At 41.6% G+C, this 24,453-nt stretch overlaps 1 protein-coding gene and 1 long non-coding RNA gene across 2 annotated transcripts; one reads left to right on the forward strand and one right to left on the reverse strand.

Moving 5' to 3' along the window:
- Nucleotides 1–432: 432 nt before the first annotated feature.
- On the reverse strand, nucleotides 433–16,535 carry SEC62 (SEC62 homolog, preprotein translocation factor). Its single transcript, XM_058844010.1, has 8 exons — nucleotides 16,389–16,535; nucleotides 8,770–8,878; nucleotides 8,278–8,383; nucleotides 7,048–7,258; nucleotides 5,283–5,375; nucleotides 3,414–3,474; nucleotides 2,981–3,100; nucleotides 433–2,429 (listed from the first exon to the last, which is right to left on the reverse strand). The coding sequence occupies exons 1-8, from the start codon at nucleotides 16,422–16,424 to the stop codon at nucleotides 1,963–1,965; spliced, it is 1,203 nt and encodes a 400-aa protein (XP_058699993.1). The 5' UTR covers nucleotides 16,425–16,535; the 3' UTR covers nucleotides 433–1,962.
- Nucleotides 16,536–16,606: 71 nt separating this feature from the next.
- LOC131581567 (uncharacterized) lies at nucleotides 16,607–22,243 on the forward strand. The gene is made up of 3 exons (XR_009278112.1): nucleotides 16,607–17,020; nucleotides 18,492–19,247; nucleotides 20,953–22,243. It is a non-coding gene; the product is annotated as an uncharacterized LOC131581567 (long non-coding RNA).
- Nucleotides 22,244–24,453: the final 2,210 nt, after the last annotated feature.

Here is a 24,453-nt window from a genome sequence, read left to right on the forward strand (position 1 = left end):
CAGATCAAGTGAGGAGTTAAGGCCAGTTCAATTTCTAGGCTGCAGGAGCCTGGAACTCTGTCAAGGTGACAGCACAAGTGTCTGATGGTTAATTCTGAGACCCAGACACCTCTCCCCAGGTGGGCAGCACTGGCAGTGGCACACACCCCCTGAACAGGGGGCAGATGGCAACATTAGATTTTTTATTTGACCATTTCCACTTGATCTGCTCAGCATGGCCCTGAAGACATTTCACTTGGAGGAGGAAATGTACTTGAAATAACTGAAAACCACTGCATTAACTTCCTAAAACCCTGCCCAGGGCTTGGCTGCCCCGTGATGCCTCAGTGCAGGCTGTGCTCTCCCCATCACATTGTGCACAACCCACTCAGGTAAAACAGGACTTAATTAGCTCTTTTAATCAGTGATAACACACACGTGGCCAGGAGTCAATCTGTTTAGTTAATGGGTCCTTTAATTTCTTTGCTATATTAATAAAAAAATGATCCAATTTATCTGTTTCCTCATGGAGTAACTACTCAGGATTTAAGAAGCAAATACACCATATCCATGAATTCTTTATCAATGCACCCATGATGATGTATAGATTTTCACAATCTGAAAAATTGGTATCTTCATCCAAAATGCCGACGCTGGAAGGATGGGAAGCAATTTAGGATAGGAAAAAAATTCTCTTACCCTCATCTTCTCCATGTGGGCTGGGAAGACAATCAAATCTGTAAAGTCCTTGAGAGGAAAGAGGCTGAGTTGTAACTTCTTCCATGCTCAATCAGCCAAGACCTCGAGTCCATCCTCCACAGAGGCAGCGGGAAGGGACGCGCAGGAGACACGGCACCGGCTCCTCCGAGGGGTTTCCAAACAAGTTATTAATACTCACTTCACAAAAGCTCTGAGGCACCCAGCTTTGGGAGCAGACCAACACTCTCCTGCCTCTTCAGCTTAAAACTACTCCTGTTCCAGAGTACAGAGAGGTTTAACATTAAGGCATCCATACAGCTCTGGTGTTTGCTTTCATTTAATAAAGATCAATTTACTCAAATACATGGAATGTTGGCACAAAACTAAAGCTTCTGTGGAACAGCTACCAATCATACACAAATACTCTGTGAGGTCCTCTCCACTTGCATTTCTCTGATAGATACACCACAACATGGCTTCAATAATACAAACTGAATGCTGGATCAAATCTCTAAATAATAAGTAGCAGTTAAAGTAAATGGTTTGCTTTATTCGTAAATTATGTACAGAATACATTTTTTTTTTTTTAATTATGATGGAGCAGGAGAAAGAAAACAGCCATCATTTCCAAACCATGCTGCTTCCTTCACCTGCTGGAGATGACATCTCTCTCTGCACTGGATGCACAAAACCAGTTTGGATTTCCTCAGTTGCTGGCACACAGGCTGGAGAAACAGAGAACACTGCAGGCAAATTCAGCACTACCAGCTCCTCTACTGTCAGCAAAGTACTTCTGCTAAAACTAGTCTTCTCAGGAAAGTTCTCACAATCTTTTGAAAACAAAATCAAGAAAAATATCAAGAAGGCTGTGGGCTAAGAAGGGCTTTACCTAACTATCAGATAACTAGGAATAATCTGAGATTTGGTCATTCAACTTTTACCTGGTTTACAAAAGCAAGTTTGAGAAGCTAAACTAATTGACCAGTTATGCAAGTACCAGAAAATGACGTTTTTCAGTATGTTTGAGGACAATCTGGGCAACCTATCAATCAATAAAAAACTTGTCAAATTGATAAAACTTCCATAAATGGATATTAATGATTAACATAGTACCGAGTAATCAAGTTAATGGTTAAAAAAAAAATGAAGGAACTAGATATAAAACTGTTTGGTAACATGGATATTTCAGCAAACAAAGATGCTACTGTATGGTCTATGTTTTGGTGATCAGCCAACAAAGAAAATCCAACCATTTGCACATACTTAGTCCCAAACCACAGTGAGTTATGATTTTCCATGTGAAGGCCCACTTTCGGTGTCTTCCTCCTCTTCCTCCTCACAATCCCCTTCATCTGTTTGCTGTTCCAGTTCCTCTTTTGTGATCATTTCAAAGTCGTTTCCATTGCCACTACTGTGCTGGGACCTGTCATCTTCACGCCTGTCACTGTCAGTGTCTGAATGTCGCTCTCCTCCTGAGCCGTCTGTTCCCGAGTTCCTTGTGGCTTCTGTTTTTCCATCCTCCTCTTCCTTCTTCTCACTATCTGATTTCTCCTCGCTGTCGTATTTTTGCTGCTTTTTGGATTCTGCTTTTTCCTCTTTCTTTAAGTCTGCTTTTGGTCCTTTGTATTCGTGTGTGTACAGGGGCCTGAAGGAGTCAATGAAGCCCACATCTGCTGTAAGGTTTGGCAGGAACCAGAAGTGATGCCTTCCTCCAGTGATGAGCCAGATGATAAGGAAAAGGATGCAGCGAGCTGTGTGAAAACAAGGGAAAGTTTGGATTTTGTTAAAGACACGCACAGTGTACAACCATGTTGTAAGAGATGTTCACTGCTAATGCCCACCCCCAGCCAGGGACTGGGGGATGTTAGGGGGAAACTCCTCTTTCCACAATAGCTCTGTGGAGTAGTTTGTTCTTGCCATGTCTTCTCCACCCCACTCATCATGGATCTTTGATTTAGCTCTTAACCCCTCTGCCACAGAAAGCTTTAAAATCCTGGTGACACCATTCTCGCCTGTTAATACGTTTCTGTGTGCAGCTCTGGGTTTGCTCCGCACATTTTTTGTTCAAACAAAGGCAGTAAACGAATCTGAACCACACATGAAACACCAACAGGTGACAGGAGCCTGAGCTCCGTCCCTTCCGCGGCACAACGCTGACACCCGCTGGCCGGAGGGAAGCGCACACGGGACCCGCCCGGCTGCGGCTGAACAACGTCCTGGGAAGCGGCACCGCCCAGCTCCCAGCTCGGGGAACAGCTGGGCTGTGACTCCGGCCTCTCACACCCCGCCTGCCGACACTCACCGACGGCAAGGAGCAGAATACTGGCGACAAAGCAGCCGGCGCCCACGCTGAGGTAATAAACACCGACACGCATCTCGGCTGGCCAGAGCGGGAACAGGGTCGCGGCTATAACGGCAATCACTGAGCAGGGAGGGCAGGACAGAGGCACGAGAAGCATCATTAGTTTTTCCTGGTACATGTACAGAGGTTCCAGGCTTATTGCTTATTCAGTGTAGTGCCTTAGATTCATTTATTATTGAATAAATTATTATTCAATTTCTTTTAGATTAAAAAAAGAATAGCTGATTTGTCTTATTTTATATAAGTTCTAGGGTGAGAAATGTATCACTCATAAAATATTTAATATTTTTACAGAACCCACATTTCCCTCTGAACAACTCACTGGTTAGCTTAAGGCAACAGAAATAAACAACTTGTGTCTACTCTGACTTACCAAGTACAAGTCCCATGGCAAAAGTTTTAAAGTGAACGGGGTCATAGATCCACACATAGACCTACAACAGAAATGACGTGGCTTACACTCAGAACAAGCTCTCTGATAAACATCTCCTGCATTCCCTCACCCAAACACTCACTGCCAGGCTGCAATGCTTGGTGCTGAACAAAAGGACTTCTGGTCAGCACCTGGGCAGGGCAAGGGGTTGTGACTCCTAGGAAGGGTAACAGACAGGTGATGTAAGCCTGAAGAAAACAATCAGACAGCAGAACTGATGGGAAAAAGAAAAGATTCTCAAGTATCACTGAATCAAGCTTTGGTTGTATCTTTCTTTATTCATTAATGTTGTTCAGCATGCAGAAAAAAATAAAAAGCAAAAAAAAAAATAAAAAAAGTTTACCAAGTCCACTAGGTGGAAACAAAAAGTCCTGTGAGCTTTGAAGAGAAAACACCCAGACTGAACACCTGGAAGAAAGGATGCAGTGGAACACTCACTGCAGGCCCTGTGCTGGGCTCAGTCAGTGGCACAGCACTGTTACCTCTACAGCTGCAACTCTCAGAGCCAAATGTTTGTGTGAGGACTGTGGAGCCATTTCAATCTGAGCTGCTCAGCCATAAATTAAAAACTTCTCAGTAAAGTGCAGGATGTTCTGCACTAGAAAAATCTGCTTTTTTTTTTTCCTTCAGCAAACTAAACAATTCGAATCTGAGCTTCTAACTGTGAAAAGAAGCTGCTGGTTACCAGAAACCAGCAGCCCTCATTGCAGATGTGCCAACACCAACTACCAGAAGGGTACCTGGGAGACAGTGGTGATTCTGTATATGCAATAAATATTTAACATTCTGCTTTCTCACAGGGTGCCAAAGTTAGTTGTGTTCAGGCGCAGCTGCTGCCAGTCAGCTCGTTCTGTGAGGCCAAGTGAGCTGAAGATGGTGACTGGGCAATAAGTGTGTGATATCCAGTGTTTGTAAGTGCAAAATAACAGGCACTTTATGTAAAGATGAAAGGGAGGATCAGAGCTGGGTGTGATTCCATGTGAGATGGGATGAACCAGAGCAAAGCAAGTGTACAGAACTGAGAAAGGTAAAATCAAGATACAAAAGAGAAACACATTTTCTGCACAAGGGATTTATTTACAAAATTTGCTGCCATGTATGTTTTATAACCAAAGGAACACAAGAATCCTAGGGGAGATTCTAGTACAGCCTCACACAGCATCAACACAGCACAGTAAAACTATCCCAAATTTGAGAATGTGACTGTACATTACAGAGCTGGTAAATAATTAAATTCTTTGTTTTTCAGAACAGCAAAACACACAGAAGTATTTAAGGCCACAATTTCAGTGGTAAAGCCAGGATGAGCATTCAGTAATGCCAAAGGGTCACCTGTCTGCTCAGATCATAAAGCCAGGCAGATATTTTTTATTTCCTCTCCTGTGAATGAACATGATGTCCTGGAAGGCCAGTTTGGCTTAGAACAATTTTGGAATGGCAGTGGCTGTGGGATAAGTTGAGCAGGAGAGACCTCAGACGTCTCTGTCCCACCCTCCTGTCCCAGGCAGGATCATCTCCACCAGCCCCTGAATCCACTCTGAGGATAAACATTTCACCTCATGGCCACCAACACCTCAGCTACTGGTAAGGAAGTTTTCTTTGGGATTTTTTTTAAGTTACTGTCCTCTATTTACCTGTCTTTAACCTCCTTGAAGTATCTGAAAATCTGGTTTCAAGATGAGCTATCGCATTGCCATTAATTTTTCTTTCAACATGTCAAGAAGGAGTTTGCAGAAATCCAGTAAATTAAACTATTGTTTGACAATAGCATGGTGACACCCAAAGTTGAAAAGCACCTATAAATCTTACCTCATTTCCATCCAAGAAAACTTGGTCTTCATGTGGCTCAAGTTTAAATTTCCTCTTGGTTTCCTTTTTCTTGGGTGTTCCTGGGGTGTCATCCTGAGAACAAACATAAATATTTTATCTATACATAATAGATTATATATATGCAAACTATTATATATTAAAAATATATACAGAAATCATGATAATAAAAATAATAAAATTTTAATTTGATTAAATTTCTATATTTAACATTGCACATTATTTTTGTCATATATTTTTATTTAATGTATAGTATTTGTTAATATATTTAATCTGGCAACTTTTCAGAAACTTAAGATAATGTTCACACTTTTTTTTTTTTTTTTTTTTTAATAAAGATACTTTATTTCCTCCTGTTCTTATTTATTACCAACTGGGTACCTCAAAAATCAAGGAAAATTGTAAGTAAAAAGAAATCTCATTTTTAGTATCTAAGGACTAGCCTATGACTTCAGGATTACACTGTGTCATCAAATGTCTAGCAAAGCTGGGCTGGTATGAACAGGAAGTCTGTAGAGGGATCAAGAACAGGGAACAACACTTCACCATCACTGACTGTATTAGAATTATTTGCTATTTTGGTGCCATATTTACCAAACAGGCATCTTGGCAGAATCAGTTTCTGCCCATTTATTCTCTGTCCTCCTCAATCCCTTTTTGGATCTTGTGCTTCCTCTTCTCTGTGTCCTGTTTGCTTCTCTTTGCTTACTTCGTTGTGAGAAATTAACTTTGTGATTTTGGTCCTGTGTTTCATTCAAGTTCCTATGCACTGGATTATATAATCCACTAAATATCTGTTCAATAAATAATGATTACTTTAAAAATTAACATACATTTAATAATGTACCTCCCCTGATGACAGTGGATTGGAGGACTTTGTTATTTTCATCATCAGCATTTTGCTGTACCACAGGGGTTGGGTAATCTTACACTGGACTGCAGTGGGATTGTTCTGTTTATAATTCTTTATTCGCCATTTAGGTTTCTTCTGACACCCAAACCTTTGTAGACAGACTAACTCTCACTAGATGTGCCATTATGTCACTTAGGAATGTCTGAATGGGAATAACTTTGGACCACTATCCTACTAATTCTAACTGATTCAGACCACTGTATGTAAAAGAAACACCATATCCACTCAAGTTTCTCCTGCAGTCTCCCAACATTTTAGATATTATCTTCTGCTAATGATAAGTAATAAAACCAATCAGGAGTGAAAACAAACCCAAACCACATTAAAACCTGTACAGCAGTAGCAGTTTAAACCTGGAAGCTCAAGTGCAAGGAAGCAGGATGGAAGCAGTCATGGAGCACTGTTACACAGCCACTTACAGGCCCCACGTACCAAATGTCATATCCCAAACATTCCTGTTACCAAACACTGCAAAACTGTTTCAGTGGTGCAGTTGCACTGGTTTGGATGTTGGGTCACATGCACATGTGTCATTCTATGGCAAATGATGTACACTGCCTCCCTGCCTGCTGCCACTGGAGAGAAACAGGTTTTGATTAACTCAGCCCACATTAAAAGATGACAAGGTACACTAAGGCCAACTGAAGCCTCTTGTTTGATTGAAACCAAAATAATTCATTCAAAAGGTAGCAAAAAACCCACATTTCAGAGATGAAAACAGGAAAAAAAAGCAAGGCATATTTTAGAATAACCAACTTTTGAGCCAGTGCAATCTTAACAATCTGTTGCTGCATTTGTTACAGGTTTGTTTCTTCTCTTACACACAGTACTTACCTTCTTACACTCATCTTTTTCACCATCCTTTTTCTTTTCCTTTTCTTTCTCCTTCTTAGTTTTTTCATCTTTGCCACTTTCCTTCTTGCTCTTTTTCTCCTCCTCTTTCCCACTCTCAGCCTTTCCTTTTTCTTTTTCTTTCTTTGTATCCTTGTCAGGTTTCATTTTCATCACTTTCAATGCTCGATGAAAGAACTGTTTTTTCAGGAGTCTTAAAATGAAAAAAGTTAAATGATTCATTTAAGTGCAGCTGTGAAAACAACATTTACACTCAATTATGTTATTATACACCATTCTAGATTATCTCTCTGACATAATCATGACCAGCATGACTGAAAGGCAAGGTCACCATCATCTGCTCTATTTACAGCTACACACACCAGACCTACTTATCCCATGTCTTCTCTGTTGCTCTGCTTTTTTTGGTTCATCTGTTCAAAACTGGGTAAAAACTGTACTTTTCTGTGGCAGCATTTTGCAGATATAAGTGAACACAAGATGTAGGATACAGCAAGCCACGACATCCATTTCATTATCCATTTAATTATCTTTCCCATTAATGCAACTCCTGCAATATTTATTTTCAAGTTCATGTCAACATACTTCATGGCAAAAATAAGGAAGTGGACATATAGCTCATCAAGATCATTGGTAAGTGATGCACAGTGAACAGAATTGCTCTGTTGAAACTGTGGTACCTATGCCAAGTATTCCCTTCCTGGCAGCTACAAACAGACCTTATTGCAAGTGCATATATTATCTATTTATGTATGGAGATATAAAGATATAAATATATGGCCAGCAGGGCACCAGGATGTAGTACTTGGTATTCTTAAGGTCATCACCAAATTAGAAACATCTTTGAAAGGAGCACAGATGAAGTCCCATCAGGAAGAGCAGTACAGAATCCTGCACCTCAGACAGCAGGGACAGAGAGATTTGAGAGCTCTGACTCTGCTAACTTCAAATATTGTCAAACTTCAGGAAACTCCTTTGATTCACCTTGCTGCCCCAAGCAGTGCAGTGAAAGCCTGAGAGAGTTTTGGGAACAAAAACAATGAAACTATATAATTTCCACCCTCAAACACAACAATATAAATACAATCATTTTGCATACAACCACTCAAGTTTTAGGATGTGAGAAGCACAGGTTACACTGGTTCCTAAATAACTGTGACATCTGGACACCTACAGCCATTAATGACACTGAAGAAGTAGCCTGGGTCATACCTGTTGCAGTAATCAACTACAGACTCTCGAGTAGTAAAGAGAGCCTCCTCTCCTTTCTTTGCCTTTGCCCATTTAGAATCCAGGAGGCAATCCACAGCTTTTGAAGCTAGAGGAAAAAATGGAATTAAAAATGCATTAAAATTAACATTACTTTTAACATTTAGTCTACATTCCTTGAACCACAATGACCAGTCTGTTCTGGTGATGTTCCACATCCTTTCAATCTTTCAAGTAAGACTAGTCATTATTCTGGAATATATTCCTCTTGACTTCATGCACCTTTAAATCACAGAGTGAAAAGTTGACTGCATTTACTCCAGGCTAGTGAGATTAATTTTATGGCTTCCTAATACTTAGATAAGTTTTCAAAACCAAACTGTAAGGCCAGTACTTATTAGATAAAGTACTATTAATAAAAATAAAACAGCCTCTCCCACCCTCCAAGTGCAATATTAGAAGAAACCTGAATTCTCTGGTTAAAAGCAACCCTACCAATAAAATAATCAACTCGGTGGCCCATCATGTTGGTGGATTTTGTTGGACAGTTGAAGCGCAAGTATTTAGCAACAGCCTTCTCCTCCTTGAATGGCTCACCAACTTCCTACAGTGGGAAAAGTCAAAAGTTATTAATACAGTTTTAAACACATAAGAAAATCACCCATTTGAGCTTAAAAAATCAGATATTGCAAAATCTTCATTATTTCGTGGCAATATAAAAATAACAAAATATAAAGGATGTGAAAATAGGTCATTTTTCCTGAGAACTTTCTGTCTACATGAAGCAAAAAAGCAGCAAATCTCAAGTTAGATGAACTGAAGGTAAGGAGTACAAACTCATTTAACAGATCTGTAGAAAGAGCAAACTAAAGGAAGGCCTAAGAGGAAAGCAGCACATGGGAAGCTGCTTAAGGCACACAGCTGGGATGGAAACAGTTGTGAAGCTGGGAACAAAGAAAAAACAGTGAGGAATGAGTGTGAATGAAATGACAGCAATGTAGGCACTCTGACAGAACACAGAGCAGCCCAGATTTCACATGAGAAGAAAACCATGTTGAAAAGAAGCTGAAGGATTTGGCTAGAAAATTTCTTTGCCCACTGCACAACTACAGAATGACACTTTAAAGTACCCTTGAGGAGATTCTCCCAGTCTGCAGAGTAGAACATCAGGATGAAAGCATAGCAGGATAAAATATAAACATCAAAACCAATGTTTTATGAGAAGGGAGCCCTCAGACAGCACACATTCACAAATTCTGTGCTTTTACCACCTCGCAGAGAGGTAACAGACCTCTGAGATGTGTAAGGCAGAAGGACGGAGATGGGCATTTTCAGTTATGTGAAATTAAGATCTAATATTTGCTAGCAGGGAAGGGAAGAACTTTCTAATGTTCTTGCTTCACAAAAACATATCTGCAAAAACCATAGGTTGGGATATTAAATTGATTTATGCTAACTTCCTCAAAATTCTTTCCTGTAAATTCTTTTAATCCATGAAGTTTAATTCTCCAACCCTCCCTGCTACTTGTGGATCAGTAACACAGAAACACTGGGACAGCTTTCCACACTGCAGTGCCATTTCTGTACCTGTTCCTCACATGTTGCCTGAAGAAACAGATTATATAAACCACAGATCAGATTGGTCATTTACAGGAATAAAAGTTTCAGAGTTTATTTAAACACCTAATTTTCCTAAAGGTCAATAAACATATACAACCTCCATTACTGCTTTTAAGATGTGCAATTGTAATATCACAAGCAGCATGTTAAATGGAAATGCAAGGTCAAATAGATGTGGTTACACCAGAATAAAAGCTTCAGATGACAAGAAATGTTAATTTTCAACAGTTTGAACAGCTAACTTTCAAAACCAACTGGTTAATGAGTATCCTTCTAGAGGAGATCTTTGCTTTTCCCACCTGAGGAGAATTCTGAAGAGAACAATATAGATACAAGGTATCCAAATGACCAAAAGGACTCCATGGTCGTTAGTTCTGAGGCTTTTTAAAAAAGTCTAAATCCTCCAAACAAAAAGCAAAAATATGCTCACTCACCAAGTAGTTTCCAAAACATGTGCCCAAATTAGGCCAGATGATCCTAACAGTTCTCAAATGGATAATACCTCCTTCTGCATGTTCAATCCTTTTTTATTTTTAAATTTTAAAAATCTGTATTGAACATCAGATAAGAAACCTATTCCCTGACAGTGCATGTATGCACATAATATATGTTCTGTGGTTTCAGGTCCTCTTACATGGTGCAGTTGTACCAGTACCTGTAAATCAAACCAAACCACCAAATTTGGTACCAGAGTAACTGAACAGCAACAAAGGGGCTCCAATGCACTGAAATAGAACAAGTGACTGTGTCCCATCGTTGCCACATGGGATAAGGCACCAAGCGACTGAGGACTGCAAGCAGCAACTGTGTGTGAAATGCTGCTTTTCTAGGAATTCCTGTCAGCAAATGAAATTTGGAACAATTCACAGGGCAAGTGCTCTTCACAGCACAGACAGTAAAACAGACAGAGAAACTGAAGATATTCACATCAGTTTAAATTCCTCTGCTAAGGTGGTTTTCTCCTTTTTCCTAAAATATTTATGATCCTGCTGGGTCATGTGATGCACTACACAGGCAGGGGCTGGCACCAGGAGATTTTTTTTATTGCTCCTTTCTCTCAATTGCTTTGTCCATGAGGGATAGTTTCATAACAGCCCAAACAAAAAAACCTTCCCAGTGAGAGAGACTGCCACAGTTTAACTGAGCTCATTCTGAGAAAGTGTCCCCTGCAATTTAATGCCCATTTTTCATCTTATCTTCATCCCTTTGTTTGCAGAGCCAGGCTTCTGTTAAAAAATGAAAATAGATGACTGAGAGAAAATAATATATTCATCAATAAATGAAATCAAGCAAAGCAATGGCAAGTTCATTACCCTGGGCACAACTTTTAAAAGTTGCAGTTCAACCAAATTTTGTGTCCAGTTTTAAAAGTAGCCCATGCTGTCACTAGACAGCATGTAAAATTTAGAGATTTACAGTCACTGGTATCTTACAAACTCTGGCCATTAAAAATAAAATCAAACCAAATTTCTTACTCGTCTAGACAGAACTCCACCTACTGACAGGAAAAGCAGTGCTCAACCTAGTGACTTGCTAGAAATGCAATGACATTTTAAATTTTTAAGAATAATTCTCAATCACAATTCTGCCCTATATGAATTCAGAAAAGGACAATCAAATCCAGGGACCTTCCAGACTCACTGAAGTGAAGGGAAAGTCCTAATCAAATTTACCTTTATCTCCCAAATCAAAGTACAGCAAGTCCCTTCTGGACTTCAGTGCATGGATGTAGTTCCCAGTTAATTCAACCCCCAGCTGGGACTACAGCATCAGAGAGGCCTGAACACATCACAAATAACATCTGAACTGAGTCATTGAAACTTGTGTGCCCATGAGCTTCCTTCTCCCCCTCAGCTCTACCAAGCATGACTTATTCAGGTTTTCCTACTTCTGGAACACTCAGTGGATGACAGAAGGGCAGCACACATTTCTGATTTGAAAACTGCACTCAATTCATTCCTTCTTTGCGTCACAGTTGCAAGAAGACAGGTATGACCCAAGACAGGACAATTTCTTTCTACTACCTAGTAGCATAAACAGGTTTTCTGGAAAATCAGAAGAGAGTAAATGATGAGTGTCACTAGCAAGACAAGTTATTCCATGTGCAGCCAAACGCATTACAAGGATTTATGCTCCTCTGTTTCAAAGGGGACATCAAAATTCTTTTATTTCAATGAAACAAGAACCTAGCTGATTTTTTTGCACTTATTAGATTTTCAGAACACAATCCTTCAAAGCAGACTGCTGAAGCCTAATAGTTTATACAGCTTTCAGATAAGGAAAAGAAGAAATTAAAGCACATTTATCATGTGGTGCCTGTTTTTCAAGCTGAGAGGCTACATCAAAAATGACACTGTGTCAGCCCAGGTTCCATTCCACACACTCATTATAAAGACACTACAACTGCATTAGCCTACTCTTCTCTTCTCTGAAAGTGCTAAGCACATCACAACTTGGGCTGAACTGCAGGATTATCTTTTCCCCTTCCCTGTTGACTGTCAGGACCTCTGAGTGGATGTTCTGTGGCAGGGGACTGGGTGCTGCTGAGATATTTGTACTTTGCCTAAAATAAACCAGTGTGCTGTAGATGAAGGAAAAGCACACAAATTGGTATGACTGGAGTGGGTAGGGGGAAACAAACACACCAGGGTGTTAGGACTTGCTCTTATGACATCCCTGTTTTCTTCAGTGACTAACAAACAAACTTGCCTGACTCCTGCACTGATGACCAGTACAAGGACTGCTCCAGGTCTCTTAAAAGAAACTGTGGCAGAGCCATGTGGAGAAACCAGTTCTTCTGGATTACCCTGGCCACAAAACATTAACTTTTCTCTACAGAAAAAGATTAGCAGATGTTTTTCAGTCCAGTACATATCCTGTGAAAACAGAAGTATCTGTTGTCTTCCTTCTTTCTTTTTTCAACCATTGCTAATTTTTTGAGCAAAACATACAGAACTCTGTAAACATACAGACTTCTAAAACAGATCCAAGGAGCAATGTACAGTATTTTGAAGCCAAAACACACCAGCTTCAGTCCCCTTCCAACCCCAGGCCAGCTGTTTTGACTTTTTCCTTTCCCACCTCCAACAATGTAACTCAAGTTTTCCAAAAGACTGATCCTTGTTTTAATGACAACTCAGGCTGCTACTTTTAATTCCCATTTTTCCCTTTTTTTTGCCCTTTGATATTTGTTTCCTCCTCCTCTATCAGCTGATACCACTAAGTGTTCAAAGACAAAATTTAACCATTCTCCTTTATTATCATCCCCCTCAAATTTACTAGAATTTATGAAAAAAATAAAGCCAAATGGGCAAGCTGGACTAAAAAACTGCATTACTGGAAAACCATTGCATTGTCCTTTCTGCAGATCCTTTTCAGAGTCATTCACACAAAACTGCAGCACAGGAGCAGCGATGCAGCTGTTGCATTTTCCTTCCAGCGGGACCCAAATCATGACAGGACCCAACTGTAGGCTACAACAGTTAATGATTAGTAGATGTCCTTCATCAGGAGGATCTCAGAGCTTGAATCAAAGGAAAAAAGTCAACAAGGAAAGTACCTGTCATTAATGGCACTGATGCCACCTCAGCCATCAATCTGCAGTAAGACATTGACCTCCAAACTGCCCAGGAGCTATTTTCTTTCTTTTCAGGAGCAGTATTTATGTGCACTAACATTTCTGGAGTCCAGGACATAGCAACAAGGTGCGATGGAAGCGCTGCTAATCCCAAAGCAAAGATCAGCCCAAAACCTGACACGGGCAGACTAAAACTGTGCATATGGAATGCAGCCAAGGTAATGAAAACTTAATGCCTATTTAACAGTCAAACTGCAGAGCTGCCAGCACAGTGCCACGTGTTACCCGGCCCAATGCCTGTCAAAGGAAACAGCACTGAACATTTTGTGGTTAAGTGAATATTTCAGGACACATATGGAAAAAAATACAGTTCCAAGACATAACTTTGATCAGGTTGCTGGAGTAACAGGAATTCAAAGGCATCTCTCATCTTCTGAGATGTATTTTGTCTAAAATAGAAAGATTAAACTAGCCATTAGACAACATACGTTGCTTTTCTGTCAGTAAGTCCTTTATACACAGCAAGCATTCTTGATTTCAGATGTTCAAATCACGTGGGAGCCACTGGGTAAGCAATCTGCATCCTACAGACCAGCCTCCCTTCACTACTGCATGTCTGAGTTAATCTCCGTGTTGATTACAGTTAAATTACCATCAGGAATGACACTTAGAGAATTCTGCCTCTGAAATATCTTTGTTCAAACTTCTGAAGTTAAAATTTTTGCAACTTTTGTAACTTTCAGAGGAAGAGTCTAAGCTATGCAACACACATTGGGCAACGTGTCTTTTGATGAAAGTGCATTCCATAAAACACATCCTTCCTCTGGCTGCTTCCGATGGGAAACACGGAGCAGGCTAGACAGAACTTTGAACTATTTCTGAGCCTTTTTTCATGTCTAGCTATCTGACCTAACTACCAGAATTCTAATCTTGATGGCAGGCATAAAATCCTGCAAAAATTCTTTCCAAACCCAGCTTCTGTGCCCATGGTTTTTCTAACTGAACTCCATTACCTCAGCCTCTTCAATGCTAAATACACCAACCTCTCCCAAAAACCTCACTCCTGTCAAGAAATACAGCTCTGTTTAATGACAGCAGGGTATTCAGATGTCAGACTTGCATGCAGTACGATAAATAATCTCTTTAGACATCACCTTGAATTTAGACACACTGCTGAAACACTTGAAGCACCTACGAATAAAAATCCCGCACTTCATTTTAAAAGAAGACACTTGCAGCATGAGCCTGAAAAACGTGATAATCATACTGCAAATATGCCAGTAAAGTTCAAAAAGCTTAAGAAAAACAAAACCCAAAATCAACAACCAAGAAAAATATGAGTTGCAATTTTCAATTCACTGACCAATTAAGAACACCCCTTGGGCATTCACCAGTATTCTTTGTTCACTGTCTTGTCTTCCTGTTGTTGTTGACCTACACTGGGAACCTATGAAGATACACATTTATTTGCATAATTATATCACAGATTTAGGCCATGACCTTAAGTATTAAAACCCAGACATCGATTTAATTACTAACAATCTGGGAAATACTTTTACTGCTAACAGGGTGGAAAGTAAGTATGTGCCTAACTGCCTGCAAGACCACAGTCTCGGGTGTTATACAAACATTAAATTACATTTAAATTTGGTTTGTCGGGTGCTTTATTGAACTGTTGTCATCCTTGAAAAGGGACAACCTATAAAAATCTTAGAATAATTCTGTGATGCTTTGCAATAATTCACTGACTGCTGTGATGGATAGGGCTCGTTCAACAAGATTTTAATGAATTACTCCTTGCATTTCTCCTCCTGCCTCGCTAATTTGAATTAAAGGTAAAAAAGGAACCTTTACAGGTACGGGCAGATCTCCATCTTCCTGGGGGAAGGGAAAGTGGGCTGGGAAAGGGAAGGATGAGAAAGGAGAGAGGGCAGCCAAGCAGAAGGGTGACATATGAAGCGTGCATTGTTGAACGGCTCTGTGATCTCTCCCGTGATTATCTGCTCTTACAGCAGAGCAATAAGCCCCAAACAAATACTATTTAGGCGGAGTGTTGATAACACATAACAGTAACGAGCGTTATGGTCCCTGATACTGTAAGTACGCCCAAAACATGCGTTAAAAACTCTGTAAAACTCCCTGTAAAAATTACATCTCGACATACCAGGCTCCCGAAGCAGCCCTCAGTTTGCCTCTCAGTGGCACCACACAATTATCACTACATTTTAACACGATCTCAAAGCTGATTAGGTCTATTTATAGGCGCGCCTGTTTGTTTATGTTTTCCAGACACAAATTTCCTTTCCTTCCCGCATCATTTCCTGGTTGGGGCACGTTTGCTTTTAAGATGTTTTTACCATCTGTCCCACGTCTTCTGCTCCCGATCCCTGGGCCGGACACGCCGGGTGAAGGTGCAGCTCCCGGGTGTTTTGGTGTTACCCGCACTAAGCTATTGTTCGACACTGATAACGGGGGAAGATTCTGAGTATACAACGGCGATTAGAAACAGGGAATAGCTCCAAATGTCATTTTTTGGTCATGGAGAGACGAAGAACTTCTGAGGGCGCAGAGCCCATGGGGATGAAGCGGGGGCGCCTCTGATGTGCCGGGGGGCCCCGCCGGCCGCCCTCAGCCCCGAAACGCTCCCACTTGAGCTCCCCCGCTCTGTTTTCACAGCATTTACCAATTTGTTAGAAAATTCTCAGGAGAACCTGCCAGCCCGGGCTCCGGCCCCGGCCTGAGGGGCTCCCGGTGCCCCGAGTCTGGGGCGCTCTCCTCCCTCACCGCGGGCCGCCCGCAGCCGCCGCCTCGCAACAGCGTCGGGTGGGAAGGCCGCAGGGGAAGCCGCTCTAAGCTCGGAGATGAGGAGCCACCGGGCGGGGAGGGAGAGATAGAGAGGAGGGGGAGTCTCGGGTACCTGGACGCGCTTCCTGTGCCGCCGCCGCTCCGCCATGTTGTCCCCGTCCGCTCCGCCGGTGACGCGCGCGGGGGGGCGGTGGCCTCGCGAGAGGCGGCGGGAGCGGGCGGAGGGGCGGGGAGGGGGCGCGCCCGCAGCGCCTCCGCCCATCACCGCCCCCCATCGCCGCCCCCCGCCCCTCAGCGGCCGCCGCGGTCCCTGGCCGTCCCCTCGCCGTCCCCTCGCCGTCCCTCAGTGCCTCAGCGACCCGCTGCAGTCCGTCACCGAGACATCTCGGTTCCCCACTGTCGCCTTTCAACGCCTTATCCCACCCCGGTCCCTCAGCGCCTTATCCGCCTCAGTGCCTTGGTCTATCACCGCCCTGATTCGGTCCCTCAGTCCCCCTCAACCCGCCTCGGTCCCTCATTCTCTTCATCTCGCCTCAGCCCTCCACTACCTCCCTCAGCCCCTCAGCCCGCCCCACCTCGCCTCGGTTCCTCAGCCCCTCAGCCCCTCACCGACTGCCCCTCACTGCCCTCCCTTCACAGAATCACAGGATTGTTAGAGCCGGAAGGGAACCCTGGAGATCATCCAGTCCAACTCCCCTGCCAAGGCACAGTCACCCAGAGCAGGTGACACAGGAACATGTCCAGGTGAGTTTGGAATGTCTCTACGGAGGCAGACTCCACAAACTACGTGGACAGCCTGTTCGAGTGCTCTGCCACCCTCAATGTGAAGGAATTAATCCTCATGTTGAGGTGGAACTTCTTGTGTTTTACTTTATGGCCATTGCTCCTTGTCCTGTCACAGGGCACCCCTGAAAAGAGCCCCTCAGCCCCTCTCCCCCCTCAGCCTTTGACCAGCCCTTGACCTTGCTCCAGCTCTGGCTGTAAAAGTCTGTGTTCAAGTTTTAATACACTGAAATAGGATGTAAGGCCTTAAAGATACTCAATACAGCATCTTTGTTAACTGGTATTTATTTAAACAGACTCATTGCTCAGACCTCATATACCTACAGAATTAGATTCAGAAAGCAACATATATAAAGCAGAAGGGACTTTTGCCAGAGGTTGTCCCACATACTTGTGCTATGAGGTCACCGGAGTTAGCAAAGCGTATAATAATTTATTATGGCTCTGTGTTTCCAATCCACACCCTGGCAGTTTGGCATGAAAAAGTGTGCAGTGCTGCATTGTCTTGTCCAGTTCCCTCAAATCTAGTTGCCCCTTTCTGTTCCTATGATTTGGAACTCTCAGATAGAAAACTGGGCAATTAAGAACCTAAAAATACTTCCAGCAGCGTATTCTGCCCTGAGTTTCAGTTCTGGGTTTCTGCTCTTTCTGGTACGACATCTTTTTCTGTTGAATGTTTTCCTATTGCTGTTGCTGGGCAGAAAATCTATACAAGTTACAAATTAAGCTGACTGACTGCAGAGTGAGTGAACTAGAAAAGTGTAATTCAAAAGATGAACTTCTAGGTAGAGGGAATTGAAGTTTTTATGGTTACAATAAAACAATGCCTCGTAAAAAGCAGGCAGACTGCGTTTATTAAAAAATATATGCTTTAAGTTGGCAATAATTTTAACAGTTATTTCATGTGCTTGACTTACAGTAACATAAAAGCACATCTGACATAGAGGCTTTCTTGCAGAAGTTTCAGCCATCTGTAACTTACAGATTGCTAATAACACACAATGGCTGCAGTAAGGGGCTTTGGCATGGTACAGCTCTGACCCCTCTGCTGTCCCTGCACAGGCACAAGTTGAGCTTGAGCTGTGAAACTCTCCCTACTTCATGGGAGATGTGCTCTGGCCTCCTCCTGAAGGGTGCAATCACCTCCTGATGGGTCATCATCCTTCATACTTCTGCTTTCAAGCTCTTTTAAGGTCTTAGGTCCTCTATGCCCTCTGTCTCTTTGAATCTATTGCTGATTCACAAACCCACATTTAATGCTCAGCTCTTCATTTCGCAGGGTTTTTTTGTGGCATGGTATGTTATCTGCAGTACCTCAAGCTATTTGCTGCCAGCAAAGCACCTTGGATATCTGGTTAATGTCTTTTTTTTTTTTTTTTTGGGGGGGGTGTTTCCTACAGAAATTTTGTCTTTGTGAAACACTTAATTTCAGGATCTCTTCCCAGGACAGCTGGGCATGGAGCAGCACAGGAAGCAAACCCATCACTTCAAGCATGTCTCTAAGAAAGTACTAAGGGATGGAAAATGAGCAAAGGAATGTATAAGACACTGGATGGTGAATTCCTACCACTCTGGAGAGCAAATCATGACTGTGTTGCACATGGAACAAGTTTATTCTCAGTCATCAGAATCGCAGAGCAGGGGAGAAGCAAGTGGCTGAATTCCAAGAAAGCCATGGAGTGGAAGTGAAGGTTCAAACAGCTTGTGTGTAAGGTTAGTGTCTGTGAGCTGTGGGGCAGGCAAAAAGAAGCTTTGCAGAACCAGGCACTGAAGACATAGTCCATAAAGGGTCAGGTGGTGCCATTGTGATTATTGTAGATTCAGAATTACTGTTGAGAAGGATGTTGCATACAAGTGGAGTGGTTTCCTCTTTCAACTGAAGCCAAACCAACAGCATTTCATTAACTTCTTTTCCTTCTTCTTTACTCCAGCTGTGTGATCTAATACAGCAGTATTAGATGCTAGAAGCTTGGCTCAAAAACCAGCTGGATACATTGATGGAACAAAGAATGAACTATATCATGAACTATCATTACATATAGATATCACCTCAGTTTGTCTGTGAGGTAGGACCCTGGAAATAAAGGAATTATCCAGAATTTATTATTGCTTTGTTCCTGTGCTCTGATTTAGGATGCTTCTCTTGGCTCCTGGTTGGGACACTGAGTTAGGTGGTTTACTCTTTGTGGTATGTATTTTCTTATACTCTTATATTCACTTATTCCTGTCAATTTATTTGCCTTTGTACCGTATGTCTGATTACTTTGGGTTCAATCATCCTGGATCCAGAAAATGCTGTGGGGTTACCACAGCTACAGCTACACCAGAAAGAAAGGCCACATGCTGGCAGTGGAATTACTGGCAATAACAGTACTACCTGGGGAGTCACAGGTCCTTCTGCAAAACAGACTGGGGAGACACTCAAAGTCAGAGCAAATGTCAGTTCTGAAGGGAGGGAGGGAGGGAGGGAGGGAGGGAGGGAGGGAGGGAGGGAGGGAGGGAGGGAGGGAGGGAGGGAGGGAGGAAGGAAGGAAGGAAGGAAGGAAGGAAGGAAGGAAGGAAGGAAGGAAGGAAGGAAGGAAGGAAGGAAGGAAGGAAGGAAGGAAGGAAGGAAGGAAGGAAGGAAGGAAGGAAGGAAGGAAGGAAGGAAGGAAGGAAGGAAGGAAGGAAGGAAGGAAGGAAGGAAGGAAGGAAGGAAGGAAGGAAGGAAGGAAGGAAGGAAGGAAGGAAGGAAGGAAGGAAGGAAGGAAGGAAGGAAGGAAGGAAGGAAGGAAGGAAGGAAGGAAGGAAGGAAGGAAGGAAGGAAGGAAGGAAGGAAGGAAGGAAGGAAGGAAGGAAGGAAGGAAGGAAGGAAGGAAGGAAGGAAGGAAGGAAGGAAGGAAGGAAGGAAGGAAGGAAGGAAGGAAGGAAGGAAGGAAGGAAGGAAGGAAGGAAGGAAGGAAGGAAGGAAGGAAGGAAGGAAGGAAGGAAGGAAGGAAGGAAGGCAATTCCCCAGCAATACGTTAGGAGCCATTTCCTCAATTATCTACAGATGGTAGCACACTGTGGGCTCTGGAGTGACCTCCCTTTTCATCCAGTCAGCTTCAACACTGAATGGGCTCAGAATATAAAGAACATGGGCCTTGTACTGCACAGCATCACATATTGTCAAGAAAGGTTCAGATAAAATCCACCTACAAATACATGAGTCATAACTCAGAAACATATTCCAATGTAGACATATCCTGAGTCACTTCCATCTCAAAAGCTTATAAATATTTAGTTAGCCACTTAGCTTTTAATTTAGCAGAACAACAAAGGTTTATTAGACAAATCTCCAAAATTATCTTTCACTAAGAAAGTTCTTAAATACTTCCACTCTTTTCATTTCTATGCAACCTAGAATTATTAGAGACATGTAGCTGGCAAAAATCCTAATTTAATTAAAAACTAATTTTGTTGCTTCTTCTTTAATTATTTGCACCTAATTCTAATAACAGCTTTGTTCCTTGTAAGAATATAATTTCATTTAAGCAGCAACTGGATACATCTTTCCTGATATGGGCTGGCACATCAGCTCTTTCTAAAGACCACTGTCAATCAGACCATGCTGGAGTCAGTGAGGATGTATATGGACACAGAAATGAAAAATACATCAATACATTTTCTGGAAGAACCAACTGAGGTTTTGGGGAAAAGTCTGTATAAAAAGGCTTGCTTATATCTCTGCTTTTGCCAGTGGCAGGAGGGGACACTAAGAATTATAATATTTAAGGTATAGCATAAAAAAAATCTAATAAAACCTTTTATTGTTTTATAACATAAATTTGTTGTTATGACTACAAATGTTTGAGTTAAAAATATTTTTTTATGTAAGGATGCAAGTCTTGAGTTTACATCCCTCCATTTAACAGGTTGAACCAGAAGCCAGACAGTGCTTTACAGACCATCTTCCAGTGCAGAGTGTTCAGGGACTGCTGGAGTTCCACAGATCCCAGCTGCACAGTGCTCCTCTAGCAAAGCTGTTGGAATCTTGGAACTGAAAGATAATCAGCAAAGATTGGCTGATGAGCCAAGGCTGCAGCAAAGAATCAGGTCGGTTTGGTGCTTTCTTTTTTTCCCTGGTCAGCAGTACTTTTTCTGTTTTGCCATTTTAGTTGGTTGATCTTTATGTCAGTAATTCACACACACAGATTCTATATGTGGTTTTAAATTTTGATAAATCAAAATGTCTATTCATGTCTTTGCTGTGCTATAGGGGAAAATACTGCATCATTCTCCATATTACACAGAGAACAGGTTCTTCTTTACTCTGGGCTGAATTAAAGATTTGCATCCTTACCCACAGGGAAATTGGTGGTTCAAGAAGAGTGTGGGGATAGTGGCAGAACTAATATCTGTCTGGGAAAAAACAGACTTGGGTATACTTGGGAATGGGACAAACGAAAGGACAGCATAAGGGTCAAATCAACAGAGTAGTTCTTGTGTCCTCAGTACAGGTGATAGGAGGAGCAAAGCCTTCCCAAAGAAAGCAAGCAGCTTGGGAACTGCAATAACCCCCCAAAGCCTAAACAAATGAGAAAGGAGAGGTGAGCTTTTCTCTCCATATAGCATGTATTATTATACTGAAATTGCCATAGCAATAAAGCTACAGCTATTTATTATAGCATGAAGAGCTAATCAAAACCAACCATGAGAGGTAGCTGAACCCTGATGAACACAGGGGTTTGGAACTGGATGATCTTTAAGGTCCCTTTCAACTCAAACCATTCTGTAATTCTATGAACACTCAACCTCATAAAGTAGACTTGTTATTTTCCAGTGAATAATAAAGGACTTAGGTAGAACATTACCATGGCAAGGTACCAAAACAAGAGCTCTATCTACTTTTGGATGATTTTCTATAAAGTTTCTGATGTTGAAGGTGACTCAAAACACTGCACAACCAATAAGCATTGTACAAGGGTAATTGGAAAGTTGAACATATGAGAAATTTCTAGAGAGTTTAAATGGCAGAGGTGATTTTAAAAACCAGAGCAGTTTTTTTCCCCCTGTTTTTACACTCAAAGGCTAATTTAACATTCTGTTCTGTGGCGGATTCACAATTGTATAAGATCTTAGAATATAAACTTTTATAAAGTAGCTGGTGGCATGGGTATGGCTCAGTTTGAAATATCATCATCTTGTGAACTTATGTGCCTGTTCTTTTATTTGTGTCCTGGATTAAAGTGACTTCCTGACTTGGGCCTAGTGGGAATTCTGCATGACTTCTGTATGTTTATAGCATTTTTTAGAGATTCTTCACATAGGAAATTGATCAGAGAGTCACCCATGATTTGATCAGAGAGGTCCATGTGAGTTTGTATTCCACATCATCATCATCATCATCATCTGCAGCTTACATGAGGCCAGAAACCCAGGTTGTTGTAGGAAGGACAAGCAATTTCTTCCTCTTTAATACTTTCCTAATCTGTTACTTATGATACAGAACCGTTTTGCCATGTGTTTGTTGTACCTTTTCATTAATCTTTAACACTGGCCCTATTGAAAGAAAAAAATTAAAAATGGAAGTCTCTGTCCCTAGGAGCCCACACATTTAGTGTAGATACAGACAAAATCAGGAACTTCTACAACACCTCATCAAAAACATTCCCTTCTTCATTAACTGCACCACTGCTACGGACTAATACAGTAATAGATGTTAAATGAAACATTTCCAATGATGCAACATGTATTAAAACACATCATCTGTATCCCATTGTGATTTTAGTCGCATTGCAGAAAAAATGAATGCAGTGGTGGCACAGGCACCAGAAAGTTATTGGGAAGCAGAGTTTTGCCAGCTTTCATAGGTACTTGTGATTGCTACCTGAACCTCCTTGCAGCTGGAATAAACAATAAATGTCCAAAAAGAACTTGAGAACCAGTAGGTCCTCAATGTTTACATATAAACACAATTCCTGAAAACGTATCAGTCTCCGGAAATATTGGTCTGTCTACTCATTCTGTGTATTTTAAAATTATTTTTACATTTTATTTTAATTTTCTCTGTAGCATTTGTAGGAAACATTCATTACCAGTGGTATTTCCTCCATTAGAAATAGAACCTATTATGTCTGTTTAGGTAAATCCTTTTCCTTCCTATTTCACTACACAGCTTTTTACCATTCAGGGCTTATTGCATTGTGGCTGCTGCAGCACATCTCCCCCAGTACAGGAAGCTATGAAATAATTCCTTTTGTCATTTTGGGAAGAAGAGCCCAGTATGAGTAAAGAATGGTATGTTTGGTGGGGCTTTTTTTTAATTGCAGAAGTAATAGAAGACTGCAAAATTTGCATCCCAACTTTCTCAGCTTTTGGAATTGTTCGTGACTGACCCATTTACAAAAATAATCACACTCTCCCGAACGACTTTTCAGTCCTTCCTCCCTGGTATGTGGAACTTGAAGTCAAGGTTTTCTGCTGTTACTTTAGAAAAACAAGTAAAGTTTCTTCGTATCCTCGCCCTTAACATGCCCCCGGTACTTCAGGTGTGCTGCGTTTCCCTTCGGAGGGACTGCAGGTGACCGAGTGGCTTTGCAGCGACATCTCGTGGCCTGGATCCCCTGAACAGTGCCAGAGATTCTTCTGCCAGGGTGGAGGTCTCATGTGGATTGAGTAGAATATTTCACACAGAGATGAGGTAGGATGCCATTAGAAAACTAAGTTATTAACTCTGTTTAATCAGATAAGTGAAACTTTCAACATGATTGTCAATTGTACAACGGATAAGTTAGAAATTGTTTCATGTGCTAAAAATAATGTAGATATTTTCCATTTTTCCAAAGGCTGCAAAATTTGGACAGTATGGTAAGATGGACATCTGGGGTTGCTGTTGCAAACATCTAATCACACATTGCCTAGTGCAGAAATATATCAAAGACATAAAACAATTTATCTCTCACTAAAGTAAAATAGTAGAATATGGAAATACTTCCCCTCCTTGTGTTTAGCCACCTAAACAGCTTCATACCTCTCAGGATTTCAGTTCTTGGGGCCATGCAAACTAAACTAAAGGGAAAGAATCTAAAGTAGCAACATAGAGCAGGTCCACAATCTATCAACCCTCAATTTACAGAACTTGATTTTGTCAAAGATATTTGTGTGTCCTTTGGAGTAAAGAAGAGTTCTTGAGGGAGGAGAGTGGAATTGTACTGACTTCCAAAGTCTGCGTGGAAAACCAGTGTAAGACCAAATCCCTAAAAAGGGAGGAAGGATAAGTCACACAGGAGTCATAGTAAATCCTGGGGATTTGTTCTTAGCTAAAAGCTCTATTTCACGTCCTTGTTTGCTGTGAGATAATGACTCAGTAGCAGCAAAAGTGAGGGGAAACCATATTTTTCCAGAGGAAAGGGGGCTCTCAGGCTAAACTGATG

The sequence above is a fragment of the Poecile atricapillus genome, chromosome 8, assembly GCF_030490865.1.
Source record: "Poecile atricapillus isolate bPoeAtr1 chromosome 8, bPoeAtr1.hap1, whole genome shotgun sequence".
NCBI lineage: Eukaryota > Metazoa > Chordata > Aves > Passeriformes > Paridae > Poecile > Poecile atricapillus.